The following is a 26,696-nucleotide window of genomic DNA, read 5'->3' on the forward strand; positions in this document are numbered from 1 at the left end:
CTATTTAGTTGATTATATTTAAAGAAAAATTTAATTATAATTTTTTAAATTTACGCTTAATTACTATGTTTTACTAAATTTATATTACAAAATAATTAAGTATAATCTTAAATAGATAAGATAGTCATTTGTAGTTATTAGTAATGAGAAATTTAATTGTCTTCTTCAATAAAAAGATTTATTTTAAGCGAAAAATATTTTTTCAAAGTATGCATTGGTACACTGTGTACATAATTGAGTTCGGAAAGGGGTAGAGGAGGAGTGTTGGTTATATATGTGCATGTATGTAGAACATAATTTGTATGGTATAATAATGAAAACAATATTAATGTATAAAAACAAAACTACAAACTAAAACGTACAATTTTTTAATTAATTGAACAATATTTATTTTTAAAAATAAATCAAATGAACTAATTATACACAAAAACACTATTATTTTCCTTGGTCGCCAAAAAGTTTGTATTTTAGTAGTTCAAGGAGTTTGAGATTAGAAAAAATCTACTTTTGTTTTGGAAGGAAACGTATGATGGAATAAATGCAAAAATTGAAATAAGGATATTATATTCTTTTTACAATTCTGGTCAAATTCTGGTCAAACTTTTTTGGTCATTTACCATTACTCTTATAATTGTTTAATCTAATGCAAGTGTTAAAATACTATGTATTACTAATACCTAGAATTTTTTGGTATTAACAATACATAACTTTATATACAATAGAATGTATAACTAATGCTTACATTAGTTATACATGGCATGAAAAAGTATACCAAACAAGATATTACTAATACACACATGTATGCATTATATTTTCTAAGACATTCTATCGAACAATACAAAAGCTAAGATTTTAATGATTTTTTAAGTTTATGTTATTGTTTAACAATCCTATTGAATTCTGAAATTACATAAACTAATCAATTTTATCTGGATTACTAACCTATAAAAGTGATAATAATCATACAGATTTATTAATTTATACTTGACTATTCATCTTGTTCTAAACATAATTAATTCTCTAATGTCTTAAGTTTAAGAGCACGCTCTATTCAATTAAATTACAATTGACAGTAAATTTTTTTTTATTTCAAGTACAATTCAAAATTCATATATAGTGTTTGTAATTGCTAGTCAAACAATTAATTAATTAAATAACCTACCCAAACTTACAAAATAATTTGTCAAAATAATCATTTTATCTTTTATTCTTTACTAGGAATAATAGAAGACTAAATATAACTATGAAAATATTAATAGCTTTGAAAGTGTAGTGATTTATAAAATAAAAACAAGTTTCTGATAATTAAAAATAAAATAAAATAAGAGAAGTATTGAAAGTTAAATTTGCGTGCGAATTATTAAATTCATTTTCAAATTATTTTAGTTTTAAAAAATATTTTTTTAGTTGATTACCTGAATTTAAATAAGGGAAAATTATATATAATGACAAAGTATAAATTCAAATAAATTACTATAACCACAGATTGATTTAATTGTGCCTCATAGCAAACATGTTATCGGTCGCCTCTCTCCCTTAGACTCTCGCCCTCCACTCTCCCTCTCTCTCTCGCCTCTCTTGCTTTATACGAACATAGATGTATAAATTGCGTTTTTGTTTGGATAAAGCGAGAAAAAATTATATATACACATGCAAATACATATATCTTCGTCCTATACACTTATAATTATACAGTACAAATATTTTCTTGTCTAGTTTTTTTTTGTCTTTCTCTCTTTGTCGCTTTATACAATCACAAATTATATAAAATACATTGTATAGTTTATATTTGTATAAAGCGAGAGAGAGAACGATGTTTGATATACAAAACGTTTTATTTCAATGCAGTTGATTTTATACAAATATACAAACACATAAAATTGAATTAAGAGGATGACAATGATTTATAAAAACGAGAGACTGAATAAATTTATACAAATGGCTTGCCAGCGGAATTATACAAATTTGAAGAGGAGACAACGAATTATACAATTGTTTCTTTTGTATATATGTATAGCGAAATAGTCATTGCTTTTTGTATAGAAGTATAACGAAAATAACATTGCAAATTTTATTGCGAAGTGCAATTACGCAACGTATAATTATAACATATAAATATGATTTTTGTGTTTGCTATATGAAAGTTGCTTAAATAACCACCAATCTTATAATATGAGTAAAATGAACCCTTAAATACTTACAAAATTTATATGTATTTTCAACATTTTTCTGATTAAAAGTTTGAGATCACTTATTAGAATTTTTGGCTAAAATCATCCTTGGAGTATCATCAAAACCTAAAGTACACTCTTGTGTTATATAAGTGAACAAAAAAATCCTTGAACTATCCAAAAAGTTGCAAGATTCATTCTTTTGTCTTTTTTTTAAAAAAGAAACTCATGCCCCAAAATTCAACAAAAATGTGTCAAGTCGAATGAATATATATGCACATGGTTAAACTTAAACTAATCAAGTCAGGTGATTTCTTTTTAATTTTTCAAAATTCAGGGTTTAAATTATATTCAGACCCAATATATTAAAATTCTAAATATTCTTTGAGAAAATCGAATACTACTCCAACTTCAAAAATTTTAAATAAAGTAATTATTATTTTTATTTTAATCACCTTAATACCTACATAATTTCACTAAATTTTCGATCTTTTTGTACATAGTATAAAATGTGAACATTGTATGTATAGTATATACCCTCAATATTTACTAAAGAAAATCTCTAAATAATTGGATGTAATATTTGAAATGATCTTTTACATAAACTTTCTAACCTTCGGATATAAATATTTCAAAACTTATGTATTGGTGCAAGTCAATTTACCTGATGATGCAAAAAAACCTTACTCTATAAACTAACAACACACAAAATTTAAATTCAAGATTCATTTTCTATCCATATCTTTATTCTTTTAAGGTAACTTTAATCTTTTCCTCGTGGCCAAATTAAGAAAACATATTTAAATAGGATTAAGGATGATTCTTGTTATTTTTTGAATAGTAAAAATATGTTTTTTACTAACTTATACAATAAATCTAAATCATAATTAAAAGATGATTTTATTCAAAAACTCTCACTTGTTAAGTATAGATCTAAATTTTATTAATGAAATTAAAAGAGTTGCGAATCAAACTAATAATTTGGTTATATTTTGTGAAAGAAAATGAGTGGAATTGAGATTCAGTTACTCGGGCGTATTTGTTAAAAGTCCAACTATCGCCAATCTGAGTCGCCGTCTCAGGCCACACCCTCTTTCTGTGTGGCTCTGCAATCATTCTCCGCCATATTCATAAACCACAAGCTTTTCCTAGAAAAGGGCTGAAGCAAATAGAGTTTATCTCTCTCTAAATGCATTGGTAAAAGGCAACAGTTATTGTAGTGGATTTCTTAAGGTAACCTCCCTCCCACTTCACACACGCAATTACAATTATGTATGATTTTGTTCGAATTTCGAATACAGTAAATATTTTGCAGCTTATTTGCCCGTATTGTGAAGTTGAATTTTGATAATTTTATCTGGATAATGGGAGGAAAAATAGGAACTTTTCTGGTTTAATTGTCTACTGCAAATGGGGTCATCAAGTGTAATGAAAACTATGGAAGGCCAAAGTTTGAATTCAGCAAAGGAAACAACGCTAACTAGTTTACTCATATCTGCATTACTTCCGTTTGTTAGAGAATAAAAAACGCTTATTCTAAGTTTTTCTAATATAAGTGTTCTAGTGAACAGTTGACAAATTGGGAGATTGCAACTTTTAACTTTAGATGAAGATAGTTCTTAAATTGAATGCATATCTTATGAGATGGGTCTAGAAGTGGAGCAGTTCTTAGCGAGAGCCTTTTCATTTATAACCAGCTTGGAGAGGGTCATCCTTGAAAAGTTCTTGGGGAAGTCCTATATAGTCATCTATGCACCAGAGGAAATAGTAGACCTATGTGAAAAGTTTTATGGAGATATAGGACTCCGGAGAAGGTGTCATTCTTGATGTGATGTTCTGCATGTAGAGCCATTCTGATTTTCTCAAGACACTATATTATTTGTGGTCAGCTGGTGTTGCTTGTGTAAAATGTGTTGGGAGGATGTAAACCATCCATTATGACATTGTGATTATGCTTCAGAATTATGGGCTTGATGTGTGCTGTCACGTTGTGCTTTGGTAAAATAACACCATTGGGGTGTAGACACTAAACCTATGATTTATCAGGAAAAACCAATTGATTGAATTGGTTATGATTGAACCACTTCAGATTCTCTGGATAAGTAATTTATTTCATTATTAAAACCTGTACTTAAGACACTTGTGACTGAGCCACTTATTGGGGAAATTTAAAGCTTTCCCTTCGATGTAGGACTCTTACATAGAATGGTCGCAGCGATGATTTCCTTCTGAAAAATAGTTTCCGTCACAAAGAATTGTCTATCAAATATAGAGACCAAGTTGCTAATCAAGGTGGTACACACATGTGAATGCTTAAGTTTGGTCGGCAAATTGAAAACGGCACGTTCATAATGTGAACTCCTGACCTCGCTACTTGTTTTTCTGAATGATGACATGAAGAATGCTTGTATTTTGTTGGAATACGTTCAAGAGTATTTTATCTGGTTTGAGATCCAGCAAATAGTTTGTCAAATTGATAGTGCAGCCTGGGATGTCTGCAGTAGGCCTTTACTTTGAAAACTTTGAATGTTATATACATACAGAAATCACACTGATTCTTTCATGGCCCTTCTTTTGTTTCACATTGTTGTAGCATCAAGTAGTTTCTGATTGTTTCTTTTGTATACTTTACAGTTCATGGCTTATAGAATGAAGGCAATCATGTTGCAGTCTTTGCCAGCAGCCGAGAATGAAAGCTTTGGACAATTGTTTGTAATTTCAAGAAGTTCATCTATCCTGGATTTCTCCAACAGACTAGAAGTTACTGAACAAATTTCAAAGTTTGGTGTAAACTGTATGACATCTCCTACTATTAGGTAACATTCAAAAATTTTGGTTTTGAATCATGTAAATATTTACATGACATTAGTTTCTGAAAAATAATTTGTTTCATGGTTTAAACTTTTGCTCCTCAAAATGATTTCAGTTGCATTCCGAATGTGCAATAGGACCCTTTATGGAAGTAAACTAGTTTTTCAGATTGACATTGAGAGAAGAACTGGAAGTAAATTTGCAATCAATTTTCCTAATTGTAGAAGTTTGAAGGTATTTGAGCATTTTCAATCCCCCCACTCTTTGGCCAAAAGTTGGTGAAGGGTGGAATTCCCTTTTTTTTCCTCCTTGCTTTTGCTGCAGGTAGGACATTGTTTAAACTGTCTCTAGTGATGTAGGCATAGGATTAACTAAGTGAGCCAGGGAAGATCCTTGCTCTAGGTTTAGAAGTATTAGGATTTTATACTTACAGAAAAAATTGCATGGTGAGTTTCTCAAGGCACTATATTCTTTTTACTAGTTCCTAAACTTTATTTTATCTCCTGGACCACATGATTTTTGTAGTATGATTAACAACACATTTGTCATATCTCATAAAAGTTGCAAGCTTGTAACTTTGCTCTTCAAACTTTTGTGTGTAGACATGTATGTGCATTAGTTAGTCTTTCATTGATTTCAATCAACTACACCGCAATCCCATACCAAATCATTTGTGTGCATCTTTACATCAATCTCCGCATGGAATCACATTAACAATTTTCTTGATAATGAATTTGACTTGTGCAGTATGCTGGAGTATGAATCCAAAATATTTGATTACCACTAGATAGGTTTCCGTTGCCAGCACAAAGTTGTGTTCTGATTATTGCTTAATGTTTTAAAAATTGGACACTTGTGTAATTGTGTTAGTTTCTTGAGAGACAAAACTCATGTCGCTCAACAGGAAACCAATTGAATGTTGCTTCCCCTTTTACTATTTTGTTCAGATTCTTTTCTGAGGTGTAGAAAACAAGATGTTTCAAGTGATATGTGAGGTTTTTTGTGACACACCCAAATGTATATATGGAATATCTATTTCTTTTACGGGATCAGGCCCCAAATCAGAAAGAAGAGGAGAATTTGCTCATAGATTTAGATATCTATTGTTTTGTATTTTGCTCTTTTAGTATTTAGGCATGGTTGATTATTTAAATTATATAGAGATATTGAATTACTTGAATGTATTGTGGTTAGAATCTATATTATCCATAAAGTGTAACAGTATATAAAAGATTAATATTATAAATTTATAATTGTGTCTTACTACTGTCATATTCCCCATTTTTTCAAAGAACTTTCCAAGGTATGCTTCCAGGGACATTGCTTAATATGTTGGAGTTGGTCTTCCTTCGACATAATTCTGTAACAAGATTTGACTGAGGATTCCCCTTTGCTGTACTCTTTCCAAAGCATATTACCCCGAATCTGAGAAGCAACTTTGAAAACATTAAACAACTTGTATAGCTAGATTATCTTTTGTAGTTTAATTCTTAGTGCAAACTGGAATATGCTACTAACGAGATAGAAACTTTAATAGAGTTCGTAAGATTCTAAGTTTAGCAGAGGGTCATACTGTTTTCCTCACACATGTACATAATGTACAGTACTCCCCTTGTGGTGTGGTGTGTTTACAATCATTACCTTTAAAAAAAGATCGAAGAGTTATCATCAACCTATCTGTCTCGCCGTCCAATTGTGCTAGTGTTTGTGTCTGTGCCACTTTGAATAACTAATTCTTTTTATGCTTTGAAAGTCTGTTTAACGTTTAGCTTGTATGAGGTCGAATGTGACTTCTGTCAATATGAAGGTCGAATGAGACTGTCAATACGAAGGCTTACTTTTATAAGAAACTCTGGTGTTGCTTTTCTCCAATAAACAATAAATTGTTCTCTCTGAAACAATGTCAATAATATGCTGGAGGGTGGTTGTTGCATAATACCTGCATTCTTTGAAATCCATGCAAAGTTAACTAATAAGAGAACAAAATATAAAATTTGGTCAGAATTTGCTGCCAGACACATCTTTCAAGGACTCCCTTCTGGGCCTTAGTTTCTCTCTCCGGTGGTCACTCCGATAGCCCAAAAATCCCCCTCCTTTATTTTCTTTCTTCTTTATTATGGGTGGGAGTTGTTTCATCTTTTCAGGTGATAAATCTTTTGAATTTAAGAATATTAGCGAAGGCCAGTTTAGGTGGTTCTTATTCAGTGAACAAAACAGTCTATTCCCCAGCAAAATAAAAATCGATGAAAGCAACCTGAGATGGGTTTGCAATGTGTTATAACAGGCTTCTCGGGGCTCTAAAAACTTCTACAGAAGAGGAGAAGAAGGCAATGTAATGGTCTACATAGGGCATATCAAAATTAGAATATTTATAGGCACTTTCTACGTATTGAGACTTGGAGGGGAGACAGGAAAAGTGCTATTATTATTGGTTGGTGTGAAATTGCTTCAAAGACTGTTGGGCAAACCGACGAACCCAGCTCTTCAAAGGTTCAGAACCCTGGGTAAGTCTTCTTATGAGGCTGCATGCAAACAGAGTTGGCTGGAACTGGCACATCAAGACAAACCGGAATCCACAAATTTGTTTCTTTCTTGTAGTCTTTTGGGAACCACCAACGACCCTTTCAACTTGTGCACATAATTGAAGTTTTAAAAAATAGTTCCTAAGCAGATGGAAGATAACGACAGGGTTGAGGGTTGCTCCTATCTCTGACAAACCAATTCCTATTTGAACTTCTGTTGAGGCAGGAGGCGGAGAGGGTAAAAATGGGTGATTGGCTGAGGGTCACTCCTACCTCTCACAACCAATTTCTATTTGAACTTCCATCTAGGCGTGAGGGTAAAGATAGGTACCTCATTTTGGAACGGAAGAAGTCCCACTCTTGAACGGTGATTTCCGGTGGTCGGAACTCAACTTGCAATAACAAAGCCTGCTTAGCGATAGATGAGTGTTCCACAATTCCTTTGAATGATTGGTCCCAAAAAAACATGGAATTCATCGGGAATTCTTGGGTGGTTGTGTGGACACTGATGAGGACACAAAGAAAAGGAATCAGCTATATTGTGTTCGTACTTGCATCACTGACTCTAACCAGGAGATTCCAAGAAAGATTGACCCGAAAATGGAGGATTGGATTTTTGAGATCTCTACAGTTGTCGATGCTGTTGCAATAATTCCAGTTTCCCGGGAAGGGCCACAGGGACAGCAGTCCAAGACCATTGATTCAGTGTGTCTCACGCCTGCAAAGTCAGAGTTTTTAAATTTTGAATATCCTATGGTTGGGTCAGCCTTTATTTTAGCCCAACAGCAGGAGCAAGTTCAAGGCGACAATTACATGAGTTAAAATCAAAAGGGTCAGCCCAATCTCTCTATCAGTAAACTCTACTTTGTCCACAAAAGGGATGGGGCTAGCTGAAAATTCCTGTATAAATCCAGCAACGACAACTAGTCGACTTTTTATCAAAGCTGATCACGATGGTACCATGGAAGATAACGACAATGCAGATGATGAAGCATAGTACATGCATTCCCTCTCACTTCTCACTCTCCCTCTTGTACCCAGAATCTTACTTGCCCAATTACAGGGTTCTGATGTTCCCCCTTCATTTGGCAATGATACTTTGCAATCAACATGGGATGGTTATAATCATGATATACACCAGGCTATTCATACTCCAACCATATTGAGACATCGAGCTGGACTAAAATTACCATATTGAGAGTTGAGACATCAAGCTGAACTAAAATTGCCATGTCTAAGGCATGTATGGCTTTGGGGTGAACTCTTCCGATTTCAAGCATGAAATCCTCGATATGATTATGTGTATGGAGCAAAAAAAGACACTCTACATTGCAGCAGCAAAATGGGAGAAGTAGCAAGGCTAAGAAACGAAAAGCAAAGGGGGAAACAGAGAAAAAGAAATTGGGGTGTTGCCCCAACAGGGGCAGGCATCTCAAACTCTTCCATAAATGAAAGTCAAGATCATTAGCTAAAATGTGAGGGGCTTGACGATATGAGTAAGAGGAGCACTATCAATTCTCCTATCCAGATGTGGAAGCCTGACATCCTGTGAGTGCAGAAACTAACATCAAAGGATATTCTGTGGAGATAACTGGACAGTTATGGGGTTCGAAATGGGTTGAATGGGTGGAATTGGAAGCCAACGCCAATAGAGGGTGGCATAATTATATTTTTCGAATAAAAGACAATGGAGTTGTATTGAGGCTCAATAAGGACAACACATTGTCAGTTATGATGGAAGGTGTTCAAACTGATTTCAGGTTCTGCTTTACTGGTGCCTATGGGGCACACACTAATAGGGAAAGGGATGACTTCTGGAATGAATTAGCTGATGTAAGGGGTCTTTAGAATGAAAGTTTGGTCATCGGAGGAGATTTTAATGTATGTCGATTTGAAAGTGAAAGATTCAATTGTGTAAGAAGATCTAGGGCCATGAATGCTTCTATGAATTTATCAAGACATGGGCTTAGTTGATTTACCATTGCAAGGGGCCTTCTATACCTGGACCAGGGGGAAAACACACTACAAGCCTCTAGACTGATAGATTCTTCAAATCTTATGAATGGAATGATGCTTTTGGTTCTATGAAACAATTGGCTCTCCCCTAGGTTATTTCGGATCATAAACACATTTTTTTTAGAAAGTGGTGACTGGAAATAAACCTTCTTATTTCAAAATTTGAGAATATGTGGCTCCAGTATGCAGGATTTATTGACTCAGAAAAGTAGTGGTGGCAAGCCTATGTGGTTAATGGTTCTCCAGATTTCATCCTCTTTTAGAAGTTGAAATCCTTGAAGAGCGATTACATGGAATATGGAGTTTTTTGGCAAAGTTTCTACCACAAAAGCTTTGGAAGAAATTTTAATTCTTGAACAGGACACTGAAGGAAGGCTGCAGACTCCAGCTGAAAAGAACAATTATTGCAATTAAAACTGGAATCCAACTGTTAGCGAAGGCTGAGGAAACATTTGGGAGGTTGAAATCAAGATGCCTGTGGTTGAAAGAAGAGGACAGAAATACTAAGTACTTCTAAAAAGCTTCTAACTTTCATAGGAGTTACAACTATATTGTTAGGTTGAAGGCGGGGGAGATCATTATTGAGGACAAGTGCAAGTAAAAGAGGCTATTCTTGACTTCTATTAGAAGTTATATCAAGAGGATGAAGCTTGGAGGCCTACAGTAACCTTTTAAGGCTACAATTGTTTGAACCAAAACAATAAGGTAGCTCCTGAACAACCATTTTGAAGAAGAGGAGGTGTTGACAAGAGCTCCGATGGCCTTCTATTAGAAATGGACACTATTAAACATGACATTATGGTTACCTTTCATTATTTTCACAACAATTGCACCATGATTAAGTCTTCCAATGCTGTTTGTTTGTCCTTATCTATAATAACAAAGGTGCTATAGAACTTAAAGACTTTAGACCTATCAGTCTTATTGGTAGTGTCAGCAAGTTGGTAGCAAAGCTAACAGAAAGATTGAAAAAGTGATTGGGAGATTTGTCTTAGGCTATCAGAATGCTTTTATTAGAGGCTTACGGATCACAGGTACAGTCGCAAATGAAGTATTGGAATGGAGGCAAAAAAGTGGTGTCCCTGGTCTCTTATTCAAGCTGGATATAGAGAAGGCTTTGACAAGCTGAACTGACTATATCTCATTTCTATCCTAAGGCAAATGGGGTTTGGTGAGAAATGGATCATATACAGCTTTTCAACAGTTATATATTCTGTTGTGGTCAACAGAGGTCCAGTAGGTTTCTTTTCCCCTTGAGAGGGATAAGACAAGGTGACAGCCTATCTCCCTTCTCTTCATTCTGGCCATGGAGGGTCTCAGTAGCATTCTGGAAAAGGCAAAACAATTGCAATAGATTGGACTGTGGTGTTACATTCCTTGTTTCTCATCTTCTCTTTGCTGATGACACTCTTATTTCCTGTGGTGCTGAGGAGTCTCAAGTGAGGTATCTCAACGACTCAACTTCACCCTTTTTATCTTTGAAGCCTTACCTGGGCTCCACATTTACATGTCGAGTTGCACTATATACCCTGTCAATATGGTCCCAGAACTAGAGATTCTAGCCAACATTATGTGTTGTAGCATTGGCACTTCCCCACTACCTGTCAAGGACTTCAGTAGAGATTTGGAATGTGGTCATTGAAAAGTTTGAGAAAAGATTGGCCTCCTGGCAACTACAATTTCTTTCTCTTGGTGGTAGATCAATAATGTTCTAGATAGTATTCCAACTTATTTCATGTCTTTGTTCCCAATACCAACACCAAAAGAGGTTCAATATCAACTTGATAAGTTAAGGAGGTCCTTTTTGTGGTAATAGTGAAAGTCACAAGTTTTATCTAGTTAAGTAGGCCAAATAAACTCTTCCAAAGCATCTAGGCGGTCTTGGTTTAAAGGATTTAGCAATACACCACAGATGTATGTCAATGAAATGGAATTGGAGGTTTAATAATGATGATGCTGGTCTTTGGAAGGAGATTATCCAAGCTAAATTTGGCAGCACTAGCCATTGGTGCTCCAACCAAGTCTCAACTCCTTATGGGTGTGGGTTGTGGAAAGAAATCATGAGATTGTGAGATGAGTTCTTTCTCGACCGTTCCTTCCAAGTGGAAATGAGTTCATCTTCTATTCTGGAAAGACAAATGGCTTGGCTCTACTACTCTCTAAGGATACCTTCCCAGGTTGGTGCCTATAACTATTAATCCAGATCAATGATTTGCTCAGAACTGGAGGACAACTCATGGAATTTGCATTTAAGAAGACACCTAAATGACTGAGGAATGGAGGACATGATAGCATTGATTGGGAGATAGCAGAGCAGTCCAGTTCTCGCTCATAGAAGTGATAGACTTAAGTGGGGTAGTAACAAGGATGGTTCTTACTTCGACTATGTCAGAGAAGGTTACTTGCTTCTGAGCTCAAACAATGACCTGATTGACCAATGGCCTTGGAAGCTCATCTGGAAAACTAAATTACCACCAAAAGTTTCCTGTTTCTGCTGGATCACCTTAAAAGGAGCTTGTCAACTCCACACAATCTCATGGAAGGGAAATTTTCTTTTAGCTAAAGAGATGTTACTTGTACCATTGTACCTCTGAGTCCATTAACCACCTGTTCTTATAATGTCCAGTTGCTACAGATGTGTGAAGTGTGTTCCTCTCTTTTTTTTGGTCTACAATGGCCTATGGCTCCCACTGTCAGGCTGTTGGAGATCTTGGAAAGTTGGGAATGCTATCAGTAGAATCTGGTCTATGGTCTATGGTTCCTGCTTGTATTTTGTGGTGCTTTCGGTTGGAAAGGAACCAAAGATGTTTTGATGGTATTGCAACTACCAGTTCCAATCTCAAGGCAAGATGCCTGACTAATCTTTATAGCTAGATTAATCTTACCACTGAATAACCCAGATTCCTTTCTGGATCTTATTAGCCCCTTAGTCTTACAATAGACCTTTGAATTTGTCAGCTCTTTAGACTTATGATAGGTTTGTATGAGCTGTTATATCTTCTTTTATAACTATGCATCTCCTTGACACCTTTGTGATTTATAAACACTTCATCAAAAATAAAAAATAAAAAATTATGCTGGAAGTGTGTTCGAGAAATTGAGAGTGAGGGTTCACGTGCTTTACTAAGTCAATAGGGATCGAGATGGAGAAAATCAACGAGATACATTTGTGGTAAAAATACTTATTCATTTGTCTTGGTTTTGTAACTTTCTCATTTTCACATGATTAACCAAAACTTTGTTTTGCAAAAACAGGTCCTGGACAAGAAGACGTGGTTCAAGAATAGCATTTGCTCTGGATACAGGAAGCATTCCCAGTAGTGACGATCAAGATGGCCTCAATGGTGATGGTCGTGATCTAGGTGGAACTCGTTTGGGGAGGATAGTTGGTGCTGGTGGCAGGCAGTTCTTGGGGAAGCTTAATTCAGCTCGGAAAAATTTTCCTATGAAAGTATTTCTGCTTCTCTTAGGTTTTTATACGGCAAATGCCTTGGCTACAATTCTAGGACAGACTGGTGATTGGGATGTATTAGTAGCAGGTGTCGTTGTCGCTGCAATTGAGGGAATCGGAATGCTGATGTATAAAAAACCTCCTTCTCTTCCATCCAGGAGATTGCAGTCTCTGATTTCAATGGTGAACTACTGGAAAGCAGGTGTTATTCTAGGTCTCTTTGTTGATGCTTTCAAACTAGGCAGTTGATACCTTTCTATAATATCTGAGGTCAATACTGATGCAATCTCCCTTCCATGGGACTGGTTTATTGATCTTAATAAAAGTAAAACTACTTGTACACTATTGTATAGTTAGTTAATTATTGTCCCAGATGGTATCATATAGGATGTGTTTAAAATTATGATATGAAATCGTGAGATGAAGCTGAAATTTTGTTTGGACATGTAATTTGGACTTTTTATGTTATGTCTTCTCATAAAAATAAAAATCTCATAAGTGGTAAAATTATTAAAATTGTCTCAATTCTTTATACAATTATATAAAGTTTATAAAATCATATATATAATACACCATCACAAAAATATTCTTTAAAAATGCAACATTTATTAATCAAATTTTACTTCAGTAAAAAATAAAATTAGACATAGGTTGTAGTATACTAATCTTTAATATAATCCTCCTACATATTACAAACAACTTTCTCATGTTGAACTTACATTTCTTGATTATATATTTATTTATTTAGTTTTGTTCTAATCAACACCTTTGTTTATGTTTAATCAATTCCTGAATTGAATAATTTGGGACAATCAAGACCGCAAGTTATAAACCATTTATCTTTTTGTTTGGTGTGTCAATATTAAATGTAATGCATGTCATCTAATGAAATATACAACTTACACTTCAATTTTGATAAGGTTGTTTGGTGTGTCCCTTGAAACTTTGAAATATATTGAAAAGTGAATATGTCATGTGAATCATTTGCAATTATATGATCTTAAAAGCTGAACCATGGAATGGTCACATGTGCTTTTCTATCAACTTATCATTGAATTTTGTGAGGTTCTTTACTCAAAATTTTATATTAAGAGCACAATTTCAATTTGTAAATTATATTGATGTAACGACTCATTTCTTAGTCATTAGTTTTGCTTCAAGATTTAGTAACTGAATCCCAATTCCTCTTTGATGTTAGGTTTGTTAAATGTTCTGTTTTTGTTTCTTCAAAATCTGTAACCATGTATATCGAATGTGATTTATTTTATGATTTAAGTGTTTTTCCCAGATTTTAGTTATTAGCAATTCTTAGCCTCTCCAAGTTGCTTTTTGAAATATGATATGTCCTCTCCTATTAGTTATTTTTTGGCCTTTGAAATGAGTAACTTTAATTCAGATAATATTAATCGCATCATTATCATGATTTTCAGATCTCGTGTCATGTATATACTTTATTTTTATTATTATTTAGATAGTATACAATAGTTAGATACAATGTGAGGATTATCAACAATGACAAGTTGAAGCTGCCATATTTGAGGATAAGAAAATATAACTGAATATGAAAGTGAACCAAATTAGGTGAAATGGAGAGGTTTGATTTGATTTCATTAAGACAGTAGCTTTTTAGTAGAATTGACTTTGTTAGTTTAACTGCCATGAATGATAAAAATCATTATTTGTGCATACTTTATTGAAAAAAATATTTAAATACATGTCTTACTTATCTCTAAAATTTTCTACCATTTAAAAGAATTACAAAAATCTCTTCTTGAACATATTTCTATCCTCTCTCTCTTACATTTTTATTCCTTCTTGACTTTATTTCTCCCATCTCAGATACATCCCTATCCCTCTCAGTTATCCCCTTAAGTAATGGATTATTCACAATCCGTGAGCTATGTATCCACAGGTTTCCTTATGTATTTGAGATCCTACAATTTTAAGGAATTTTTATAATTTTCAAAAGAATAGCAATAATATGTAATTAACACTTAACACTATAAAATTTATGAAATTTTTACTTAATTAACTTTCTTTATGGCCTTTTAAAAAAGCATGCATAAGTAAGAGATATGTCTTGTTTCCATTCATTTTATTAGAAAACAAGTGGAAAGTTTGTATGTATTCTTGTGATTGATTCATATGGAAATTATTCTATTGGAAAAGGTCAAAATTGCTCATGAATTATGCAAAATAGATCAGTTATATTTTTTGTTATATTTTGGGATAAAAATTGCCTCCATTGTTATCACAAGAATTAACACCCCAATGTTTTAGTGATGTGGCAATTCATGTGGAACTTATCCCTCCACCTAAGCATTGTCAACTAGGATTTTACTACAAAAGAACTAGACTTTTAGCGGCGACACAAATCGCCTCAAAAGTCCAGAATATTGTCACTAAAGGTTTTAATTGATTTTAATATTGAATTCTAATTTTGTGTTTTTTTCTTCATTATTTTTTAAAAATTACAAATGATATCAATTAAGGAGGAGTTTGAAGACACTAATAAATTTGATCCATTAAATAAAAGAAAGGATAAAAATTATATCTAATAAATAAAAAAATATATTAAACTATTTTGACCATTTTCCGATTATTCAATCATTTATGGAAGTGGAAATATACAATTTGTATATTTATAATTTTTCTGAAGACTCATTCATTAATTTTTATTTGTTCTTAACCACTAGTTTTACAAATTATAATCTTCTTTCCCTAAATTTATGAAAGTTTATCAACTAGGAGCACTACCATAAATTGACAATCTAACAAAGCTAAATTTATATTTTGTGCCTAAATTAGGAAAAATTTACTTAGATTTAATCACGATAAATTGATATAAAGTGATTATTTTTCAATAAAAGAAAGTAGTAATCTAACCTTAATGGATTATTTTGAGGGTCCTCTGATCTATTCCTGGAAAGATGTTGATGATTGGCGATAAAATTTTCAGCAAAACACACTTGAAAGAAGTCTCAAGATTTCTAATCTAATTCATTTATAGATAAAATTCGACTGACGGCCAGAACAAAATGTAGATAAACATTTTTCTTTGAATAAACCATCCAAACCTACCTAATGTGGGGGGATTATTACACTTCTTCCCAAAGTAATTAGTAATTCATCTTTTGGTCTTAATTGTGATATATGATCCAATATATTTATTCTTCAATGAAATTAAATGTGTGCTATTGCCTATTGGTTCATTTATTTATGTAGAGAACATGGTACATTTAACTATATATGAAAAATATTATTGTAAAATAAGGTGTAATCATATAAAATTGACAGAGTACATGAATATTTAAGTGATTGAACAATTACTAGTAATAGTATATGTATAAATATTTATAAGTAAAAGGATCAAAAGTGCACAATTCAATTATACATTAAAGGTTAAAATGTGGTTAGTGAAATATTATATGGACTAAAATCAAAATTTACTAAAATTGAAGGATAAAAAATGCTATTAACCCTAATATAAGAGGAAAACATTGAATCTATTTGAAATCTATGAAATATAAGTCTATTAACTAGGAGAACTATCACAAATTGATAATCTAACAAAATAATTCATTTACATGTAGTGCCTAAATTGGAAATGTTTGCTTTATATTTAATTATGATAAATTGAAATAGGTTGATGTTTTTTTTTTTAAAAAACAAATAATAATCTAATTTTTGTCTAAGCGACTCTTTGATCTATCAATAAAAAGATCTTGATGAATAATGACGAACTTTTTTAGCAGAAATCTTTGAGGAAAGTTTCAACATTTCTATCCTATTTCGTTTAGCGATAATATAAAATTCGGCTCCCGGCTCATGACCAAATGTGAATAAATATTTTTATTTTAAATAAACCATCCAAACCTACAGAATGCTAGGGGATAATAACACTCAATCCCGACGTAATTTGTAAGTTCTTCTTTTGTTCCTTGTGATGTATAATTGATTTTATTTATTCTTCAATCAATTTTGATGCGTGTTTTTAGTTCCTCTAGGTAGAAAACATGTCATATTTGACCATATGCGGACTATATTATCGCTAAATATGGTGTAACCATATAATTTTGTTAATCTTGGTGTAACCATATAAACTTGACATAATACATGAGTAATTAAGTGGTGGAATAATTAATAGTACTACATCTGTGAATATTCACAAGTAAAGAAATCGAAGGTGCACAATTCAATTATGCATTGAAGCTTAAGTGTTCTTAGTGAAGTACTATAACGATTAAAATCAATATTTATTGATAATTGAGGGACCGAAAATGTTATAAATTCTAATGTGAGAGGTAAGATTGTACTTATGTGAAATGTATCTTATTTCTTAATGTGTAAAATGAAAAACGTTTTGCCTGAGCGACCCTCTGATCTATCAAAGGAAATTAAATGTTGAAGATCGATCGACAATGTTTTTCAATTAATGGAAGTACGAACATTCCTAACCTAAATCATTACTTATAAAATTTGGTTTCCGGTCCATGACAAAATGTGAATAAGTATTGAAAAAATTACTTAACTACACATCCTTTTTATCTATTTTCTATTATTCCCTAACCATAAAAAAAAAGATACAAAAAACCCTTCTTTCTTCAGTTTCTGTCACTTTTCGGATACATCGCTCTAAACAATCATCCTTGTGATTTATTTCCTTTTTCACATCTATAATTAATCCATGATATCACCAACTATCTCCATCACTCCATTTTTTGAATTTCAATTTTTGTTCTTTTTCAGTATATCAATTGCAAGTTATTGAAGAGGTAGTTCTTCTTCATCCATTTTTTTCTTTCCAGTTCATCAATTATCGATTTTATTTTAGCTTTTTCTGTTAGCATTATGATTTGTATTACTTGGACCCATTATCCCACTAATCTTGGAGGTCGGTAACTATCCATTATTTCATGATATAAACTTTGCATAACCTCTGAGAAACCGTTATCCTTCACAACAATATGTCATTTGGTTCAAAGGTCCCTAAGTACATTACTTCTTTAAATTTCATACCATCTAAGTGCGGTTTTGAGCGCTTAGAAGGTCTTCGAAGAAGAGAAGAATTATTGGATAGAAAAACAAATGCTGGCGATATGTCGAACTACTATTTCCGTTGCGCTATTGCTCTGTAATTTTTTATATTTAATATCAGAGCAGTCTGATTTTCTCTGCTATGTTTAATTTTTAAAATTCGCTATAATTGCTCAAAATGGGTCTTCAAATTCAGACCTTGTTTTGAAATCTTTGAAGCATTTTTATTAAGCAAAGAAATTGTTGTTTTAATTTGCGTGTCCATGATCACATAACTAGAGTATATGAATTCTAGGTCTCTAATTTTGTATTATTTTTTGCAGAGCTGTGTGACTGCTAGTTCTATGATTTTGAATATTACATGTTTAGATTTTAAATATTTCTCTCTTACGATTTTCATCTCACACATTAATATTATTTATGTTATGAAACTATATAAACAAGAAGAAGAATAAATTAGGAAGAAGATAAAGACTTCTTATTTATCTTGAAGTATATTCAGGATTCAAAGATCTTCTTTACAATGAAGGAAAACCCTTTTATTTAAAGGGGAAACCTAACTTTGTCCCCAAGTAAGATTCCTAACCATATCCTAAAAGGACTCCACATAATTAGACATTCACTATAATACAAACATGTTTATAACACTCCCCCTTGAATGTTGGTAGATTATGTGCCTGATTAAAACCTTACTAGATAAAATTCAATGGGAAAAATCTAGTGAAAGAAAAAGAGTACACATATCTAATAATACGCATTATGGATGTCTTATTAAAAATCTTACAAGAAAAATCCAATGGGACAAAACCTTGTGAGAAAAAAAAGAGTACATCACGTATTAAACCCCCTAAGTGAGAACATCAATCCACATACTTGAATCTTCGTTTTCCAAGCTCACACACCATCTTCTTGAAAGTTGTAGTTGGTAGAGACTTGGTGAATAAATCAACTATATTATTACTTGAACAAACATGTTGCATGTTGATATCTCCATTCTTGGGAGCTCATGAGTGTAGAAAAACTTAACCGAAATATTCTTCCATCTATCTCCTTTTATGAATCTTCCTTTTAGGATCAAAGATTTCTGCAAGTTCCTTACTTCAACTTCTTTAAGCAAATAATCTATTGCTTTTTGAAAAATCTTCAGAGTTTCAATTCTAGTCGTCAACTTGCATAACAACACTTGTGTATGATATATGCATTTTGAGTCTATTTAATCCTTATGAGAATGATAAAAAAGTTTTCTAGTGCCTAGATTGCAAGTCAAATAAGCTTTACGCTTACCAAGATACATTATTCCACTTTTCACTTGATAATTATTTCTACACCAACATGCTTTAATAGTCGTAGAATTTATATCATCGTAATCTTTTACAATATTGTGCACTATTGTATCAAAAATATCGTCAACAATATATGATTTTGCATTGATTCACAATACGACTAACTTATTGTGATCTCATCACTTCATTATTTTTAGGTACGTACCCCTCTCACGAGGTTTCATGAAGTGTTATATTATAAACTCTTCAAGAGCACATTGTCTCCTTATTATGATCATTTTGATTCTTTGATCCTTTCCCTTTTTTCAAGGATTATTTTATTTAGAATTGATTAGTCTATCATACTTCATGCATGCCGTAGACTCTATCCTTAAAGGATATTCACTAGGAGTTTTTACAACTCTTGTGTTGCTTCTAATATCCCCCTTATGTTAGACAAACTAAGATATATCTCAATCTTTTGGAGAATCTATCTTTGTGTATCATTGTATATTCATTGATTATATACTACACATCAAAATAATCAGATGAAAAGTATCTGGTCCCTAACCATAAATCAATTGAAATAAAATTTGATCATAATTTATTGGTTTGATGCATACAAATATATTATATTTCATACTATGAAACTTTGTTCTCGTAAGAAATGATTGACTATATATTTGAGGAATTTAATGTCACATCAACTTGGATATCTATCAAATTATCAAGATTAACTATCTTGATTTCATATTCTGAAAGTTGTGCTCTAACTCAATTATCTTGCACAAACAACCATGTGAATGTCTAACCGCAAGTTGACAACAAGTGCACATGTGATTATGTTATAGATGCATCTCTTTATCATATCACAAGATAGGTGAATAGACCCATATTAACCTTTTTTATTTTTAAGAATTTAGGGATTTAGTCTCAACTTTAGTTGATCCAATCAACTTATTACGAGAACAAGCAACATAAAGAATCCTTAAATAATCTTCGAGTTCTTCAATGTATATCTATTACTCTGTATGCATAACTTTGAGATGATCAAATTAATTCATGCCAACTAATAAAATTATTAGTACTTGTAAACTCTAAGTTTACTATGCCACATGTCTTTTTTTAGTAAATTTCTAATATACTATTATATGAGTAAATTTTAATTTTATTACTCCGAGAATAATTTTCAGATTTAGTTATTTTTAATTATTCTATCCCTTCTAGAGGTGATTCGTGATCCCACATTGAACGAAATGATCAGTTTATCAGAAAACTATGCACGCAATCATATCATTTGTGCCGACATTTTTGCAAACATCAGTTGCGAGATAACAATAGGCACACATGAGACCATCTAGAAGAAACATCTATTAGGACCATGAAATATCTAAACAATCCACTAGGTGAATGAATAGGTCCACAAATATCCTCATGTATACGTTCCTAGAACGTAGGGGATTCACCTTAACTTTCGTTTATGATGGTCTCACGATTAACTTGCCTTGCAAAGAAGTAGTACAAGTAAATTCACCATTTAAAAGAATTTTTTAGGTTCTTCCATGGATGTCCATTTGAATTTTCCATAGTTCGTCTAAACATTATAGAATAATGATGTCCCAGACAATCATACAAAATTATGAAAGTATTGGAATTAGTAAACTTCTTATTTACTATAGAATGTGGCTCAATTGCTATAATTCTTGTTCAATACAAGTCTGGAGATAAAGTATGAAACTTTTCTATAATACATGCCTTCTTAAAGACATTTTTGGTGATACCACATCATTTACCAAAGATCACAATCTTTTTCACGCCTAGGATGGTGGCTTACACCTCATTCGCTTTAGAGAATGAAACTGTACTTTTAGCATTTATCAAAAGTTCTCATTTTTCGTGAATGGAACACAAGCATGTGAGCATATCAAATTATGATAGCTTTAGTACCTCATTCCATATTTATGTGCACTGTTAAATCACTTGTCTTCTTTCAGACATATTATGCACTAGTACCACATTCACTTTACGTAATAGAGCAAATTCAGTAAATTTCATGACTTCTCATAAAAAACACACTAGGTTTTCTTTAGTCATTATTATATCATCTATATGATGAATTAAGACTCAAATTCGATGTCTTATCCACATAAAAGTGTCTTAGGCCATAAATAAATGAAATTTGAACCCAATATCTTCTCATCATGGTGCACCAGGACTTAAACTCAATGTCTTACCCTTTTATGGGATTGAACGTAAATCCATCGTCTTATTCATTTGGTGCGATAAAACTTAAATTTATCGTCTTACCCACAATGACGCTCAAGCTCATGCCTTCAATATAGTTGCAATTTTATCACTTTTGATGATCATTAATATGATTATATATTATAATTACACACAAAATTAAGATTTTTAATTTCTTATAATCAACATTAGTAGTTAATAGATATAGCTTAATAGATGACATACCTCATATAAAGATTGAAAACATATCTCTCATTAAATTGTGATTATTTAATTTTTAAAATAAATTAAGGAATTCTCTTTCCACTCGGTTAAAATTAAACATATAAAAAGTCGACAAGTCTTTTTAAATACATACTCCAGATGGTACCTCCAGATCTGTCACATAAATAATTATAACGTAAAAATAAATCATACCTTGAAGATATAAGAACTTTATTGCAACCTTATTGCAACTTATGCAAGAACTCTTTTCCACTTTTCCCGTTTTCTATCATAATTCTTTAAGAATAGAACAACCGTGCTGATAACATGTTATGAAACTATATAAACAAGAAGAAGAATAAATTAGGAAGAAGATAAAAGACCTCTTTATTTGTCTTGAAGTATATTCAGGATTCATAGATATTCTTTACAATAAAGGAAAATCCCTTTATTTATAGGGAAAATCTAACTTTATCCCCAAGTAGGATTCCTAACCATATCCTAAAACGACTCCACATAATTAGACATTCACTATAATACAAACATGTTCATAACGATTTATTAATTTTAAAATATGAATGCTGATTAGAAAAAGATAAATGTGTGATGCATACGTTCTTGAATACTAATATAGGAAAATAACACGAATAAAAAATATATACAAATAAATAAATAAAAATGTATATATCTAAAAAAAGTTAAAGAAAACATTTAAATCATGTCACGTTCCTTGATGAGTTGATACATGACCTCTCCATGAAGATTACCATCGTGGAGTAGTAACACTAATAGATTTTGAGTGAGACCATCCAAGTCAATATAATTTTGTTTTGCATCCAAAGAAACATAAAGAAAAGAAAAAATGTTGCACAATGATGACGATGATACCAATGTAGGTTCTGAAAAGGGTGACTCTGGTAGATTATTGTAACGACCTGTTTAGTCATTTTGAGCAACAGATTTTATTCTGGAAAAACTGGCTGAGACGACGGACCGTCATGGGCACGACGGACCGTCGAGGGGGTCTCGTTTCAAAACACTTAGAAATTCTGAAATTTGGGTACTGCAATCGACTCTCTAAACTTCGTAACGGAATGGCAGGACGGACCGTCGTGGGTACGACGGACCGTCACAGACTCTCCAAGGAAATTGAGTCTCTGAACTCTGTAACGGAGCAGCAGGACGGACCGTCGCAGGCACGACGGGCCGTCACAGGCTGCGTAATCCCAGGCTGGGTCGGATTTCTTTAAATGTTTTAAGGGACGTTTTGGACTATTCCTGCTTTAATTATAAAGTTAGTGGGTTAATGTTAATAAGTCTAATTACTTGGGGGTTAAAAGAGGTAACCTTGAGTTAATTAGTGGGTTATTATTGCCATCTTTTATTCTTAATTATATGCTAATTAGGGTAAAAGAAAGAGGGTTTGAATAAGAAAAATAGAAAGAACAAGAGAGAGAGAGGATTGAACGAGAAAGAGAGAAACGAAGAGGATAACAAAGCTTTGGGGAATTTGTTGCTTGATCACGAATCTTCGGTGGAGGTAGGTTATGGTTTATATGCTATTCGTAGTAAACTCTTAATAGCGAATGATATGTGTTGGGTTGTATTGTGAAGTCTTCTATATGCTTAATTGTATGCTTGCATGAATGTGATTATATAATTGTGATAAAATAAGCATGATGAAGCTATTGAATCCCAAATCTTGAAAACTCTAATCTCTTGTTAATGATGATGCCTTGGTATAAGAGAAGGCTTGATGAACTAAGTGATGAGATTGATGATGCCTTGGTATAAAAGAAGGCTTGATGAATTAATAGAATGAGATTAGTGGGGCGGGTGTCATGAACCGACACGTAGATTTAGGGGATCGGGTGTCACGAACTGACACGTAGATTTAGGGGATCGAGTGTCACGAACCAACACGTAGATTTAGGGGATCGGGTGTCACGAACCAACACGTACATTTAGGGGATCGGGTGTCACGAACCGACACGTAGAATTAGGGGATCAGAGTATCACGTTCCGACACATAGTAGTAGGGGATCGGAGTGTCACGTACCGACACAAGAGGAATAAAGATAATGAATCTTGAAAGATGTTAATATACTCTATCTAATGAATCTAATTCCCAAATGAGTATGGTAATGAGGCTTGAGTCCTCATGTGTGAACTTGGCGGTACTTGGTTATGATTATAGTACTTGTTGTTGCTACATGTTGAGTATTGTAGTCGATTTATGATATTACTTGATATATACTGTTTTCTATTTTGAGTTGGCTGATGATACCTACTCAGTACTTGTGTTTGTACTGACCCCCTACTTTTATGTTTTCTTCTTTGTTATTTGTGGAGTGCAGCAAACGTGCCGTCGTCTTCAACTCAACCGCAATTCTAGCCAGTCTTCGTCACACCGGATCTTCAGGGTGAGCTAATGCTTCTAGCTTGGACTGGATCTTCTTCCTCATGTCTTGATGGCTATGTTTCGTGCATTATCTCGGTATGCCACCCAACTATGTTTCAGTCCATAAGAGCGGATTCGCCGTTTTGTGAAGGGGTTAAGATCAGAGTTGCGAATTTCAGCCTCATAGGTAGCGGCTACAGCGAAATCTTTTCAAGAAGTGGTAGACTTCGTGATAGAGGTGGAAGGAGTGAAGCCAGATGACTTCACCATGGCATCGACATCAAAAAGGTTTCGAAAAGGAGGTGAGTTTAATGGTTCTTACTCTAGAGGACAGGGTTCCGGAGGTTACTCAGTTCGACCAATTCAATCTTCACTGCAGACTGTAGTTGGGGGTCCACCTCAGACTGGTCAGCACTTCTCTGAGAGACCTATGCTTGACTCTAGAGAGTGTTATGGATGTGGGGAGACTGGACATATTAGGAGGAATTGTCCAAAACAGAGTTATAGACCCCCAATAGCTAGAGGTAGAGGTGGTCATATTAGAGGCCGTTATTCTAGAGGACGTGGTGGTCGAGGTAATGGTGGTCACCAAAATGGCCGGGGTGATGGGCAAACTGGAGCCACTACAGCATAACATGGTAGGGGCAACGGGCAGACAAACGATAGGGCCCATTGTTACGCCTTCCCTGGGCGGTCTGAAGCGGAGACATCGGATGCTGTTATCACAGGTAATCTTTTGATTTGTGATTGCATGACTTCTGTATTATTTGATCCTGGCTCCACATTTTCTTATGTATCTTCCTCATTTGCTAATGGTCTTAATTTACATTGTGAATTACTTGACATGCCTATTCGTGTTTCTACTCCGGTGGGTGAGTCTGTGATAGTTGAAAAAGTATATAGGTCTTGTTTGGTGACTTTTGTGGGGAGCAACACTTATGTAGATTTGGTTATCTTATAAATGGTTGACTTTGATGTAATTCTGGGTATGACTTGGCTTTCTCCGAATTTTGCGATCTTGAATTGTAATGCTAAAACTGTGACGTTAGCCAAGCCTGGGACAGATCCGTTAGTGTGGGAGGGTGACTACACTTCCAATCCGGTTCGTATCGTCTCCTTTCTTCGTGCTAAGAGAGTGGTTAGTAAGGGTTGTTTAGCTTTCTTGGCACACCTCAGGGATGACACAACCCAAGTACCTTCGATTGAGTCGGTTTCGGTAGTCCGTGAGTTTTTGGATGTGTTCCCTGTAGATCTTCCTGGTATGCCACCAGATAGGGATATTGACTTCTGTATTGATCTTGAACCGGGCACTAGCCCTATTTCTATACCCCCTTATAGAATGGCTCCCGCAGAGTTAAGAGAGTTAAAGGCCCAACTTCAAGAGTTGTTGAGCAAAGGCTTCATTAGACCAAGTGCATCTCCTTGGGGTGCTCCGGTTTTGTTTGTGAAGAAGAAGGATGGAAGTTTTCGGATGTGCATAGACTACCGGCAGTTGAATAAAGTAACTATTAAGAAAAAGTATTCTCTTCCTCGCATTGATGATTTGTTCGATCAGTGACAAGGTGCTTGTGTCTTCTCTAAGATTGACTTGAGATTCGGTTATCATCAATTGAAAATACGGGCAACAGATGTGCCAAAGACTGCTTTTCGAACCAGGTATGGGCATTACGAATTTGTAGTGATGTCTTTTGGTCTTATGAATGCCCCTACTGCGTTCATGAGCTTGATGAACGGGATTTTTAAGTCATATCTGGATCTCTTTATGATCGTATTTATTGATGATATACTGATATACTCAAAGAGCAAGAAAGAACATGAGGAGTATTTGAGAATGGTATTGGAAATGTTGAGAGAGAAAAAGCTCTATGCCAAAATCTCCAAGTGTGAGTTTTGGCTAGATGCAGTGTCCTTCTTGGGGCACGTGATTTCTAAGGATGGAGTGATGGTGGATCCTTCTAAGATTGAGACAGTGAAGAATTGGGTAAGACTCACTAATGTGTCAGAAATAAGGAGCTTTGTTGGTTTAGCTAGCTATTACCGTCGATTTGTCAAGGGATTCTCTTCCATTGCTTCCCAATTGACGAACTTGACTAAGCAGAATGTTCCATTTGTATGGTCGGACGAATGTGAGGAAAGCTTTCAGAAGCTCAAGACGTTGTTGACTACCGCACCCATTCTCACCCCCGTGGAAGGTAAGAATTTCATTATTTATTGTGATGCATCCTATTCGGGTTTGGGTGCAGTGCTAATGCAAGAGAGTAATGTGATTGCTTATGCATCAAGATAATTAAAAGTGCATGAACGTAACTATCCAACTCATGATTTGGAATTGGCCGCGATAGTGTTTGCACTAAAGCAATGGAGGCACTATTTATATGGGGTTAAGTGTGAGGTCTATACGGATCATCGTAGCCTACAATATGTCTTTACTCACAAAGATTTGAACTTGAGACAGAGGAGATGGATGGAACTACTGAAGGACTACGACATCACTATTTTGTATCATCCGGAAAAAGCGAATGTTGTGGCAGATGCTTTAAGTAGAAAGGCGGGAAGCATGGGAAGTCTAGCTCACTT

At 33.8% G+C, this 26,696-nt stretch overlaps 1 protein-coding gene across 1 annotated transcript; it reads left to right on the forward strand.

Annotated features, from left to right (window-relative positions):
- The first annotated feature begins 3,067 nt into the window (after window positions 1-3,067).
- Window positions 3,068-13,487, forward strand: LOC101265901 (ycf20-like protein). The gene is made up of 3 exons (XM_004234767.5): window positions 3,068-3,404; window positions 4,806-4,987; window positions 12,776-13,487. Exons 2-3 carry the CDS (start codon window positions 4,809-4,811, stop codon window positions 13,218-13,220), a joined length of 624 nt encoding a protein of 207 aa, XP_004234815.1. The 5' UTR covers window positions 3,068-3,404; window positions 4,806-4,808; the 3' UTR covers window positions 13,221-13,487.
- The last annotated feature ends 13,209 nt before the right edge of the window (window positions 13,488-26,696 follow it).

The sequence above is a fragment of the Solanum lycopersicum genome, chromosome 3, assembly GCF_036512215.1.
Source record: "Solanum lycopersicum chromosome 3, SLM_r2.1".
Taxonomy (NCBI): Eukaryota; Viridiplantae; Streptophyta; class Magnoliopsida; order Solanales; family Solanaceae; genus Solanum; species Solanum lycopersicum.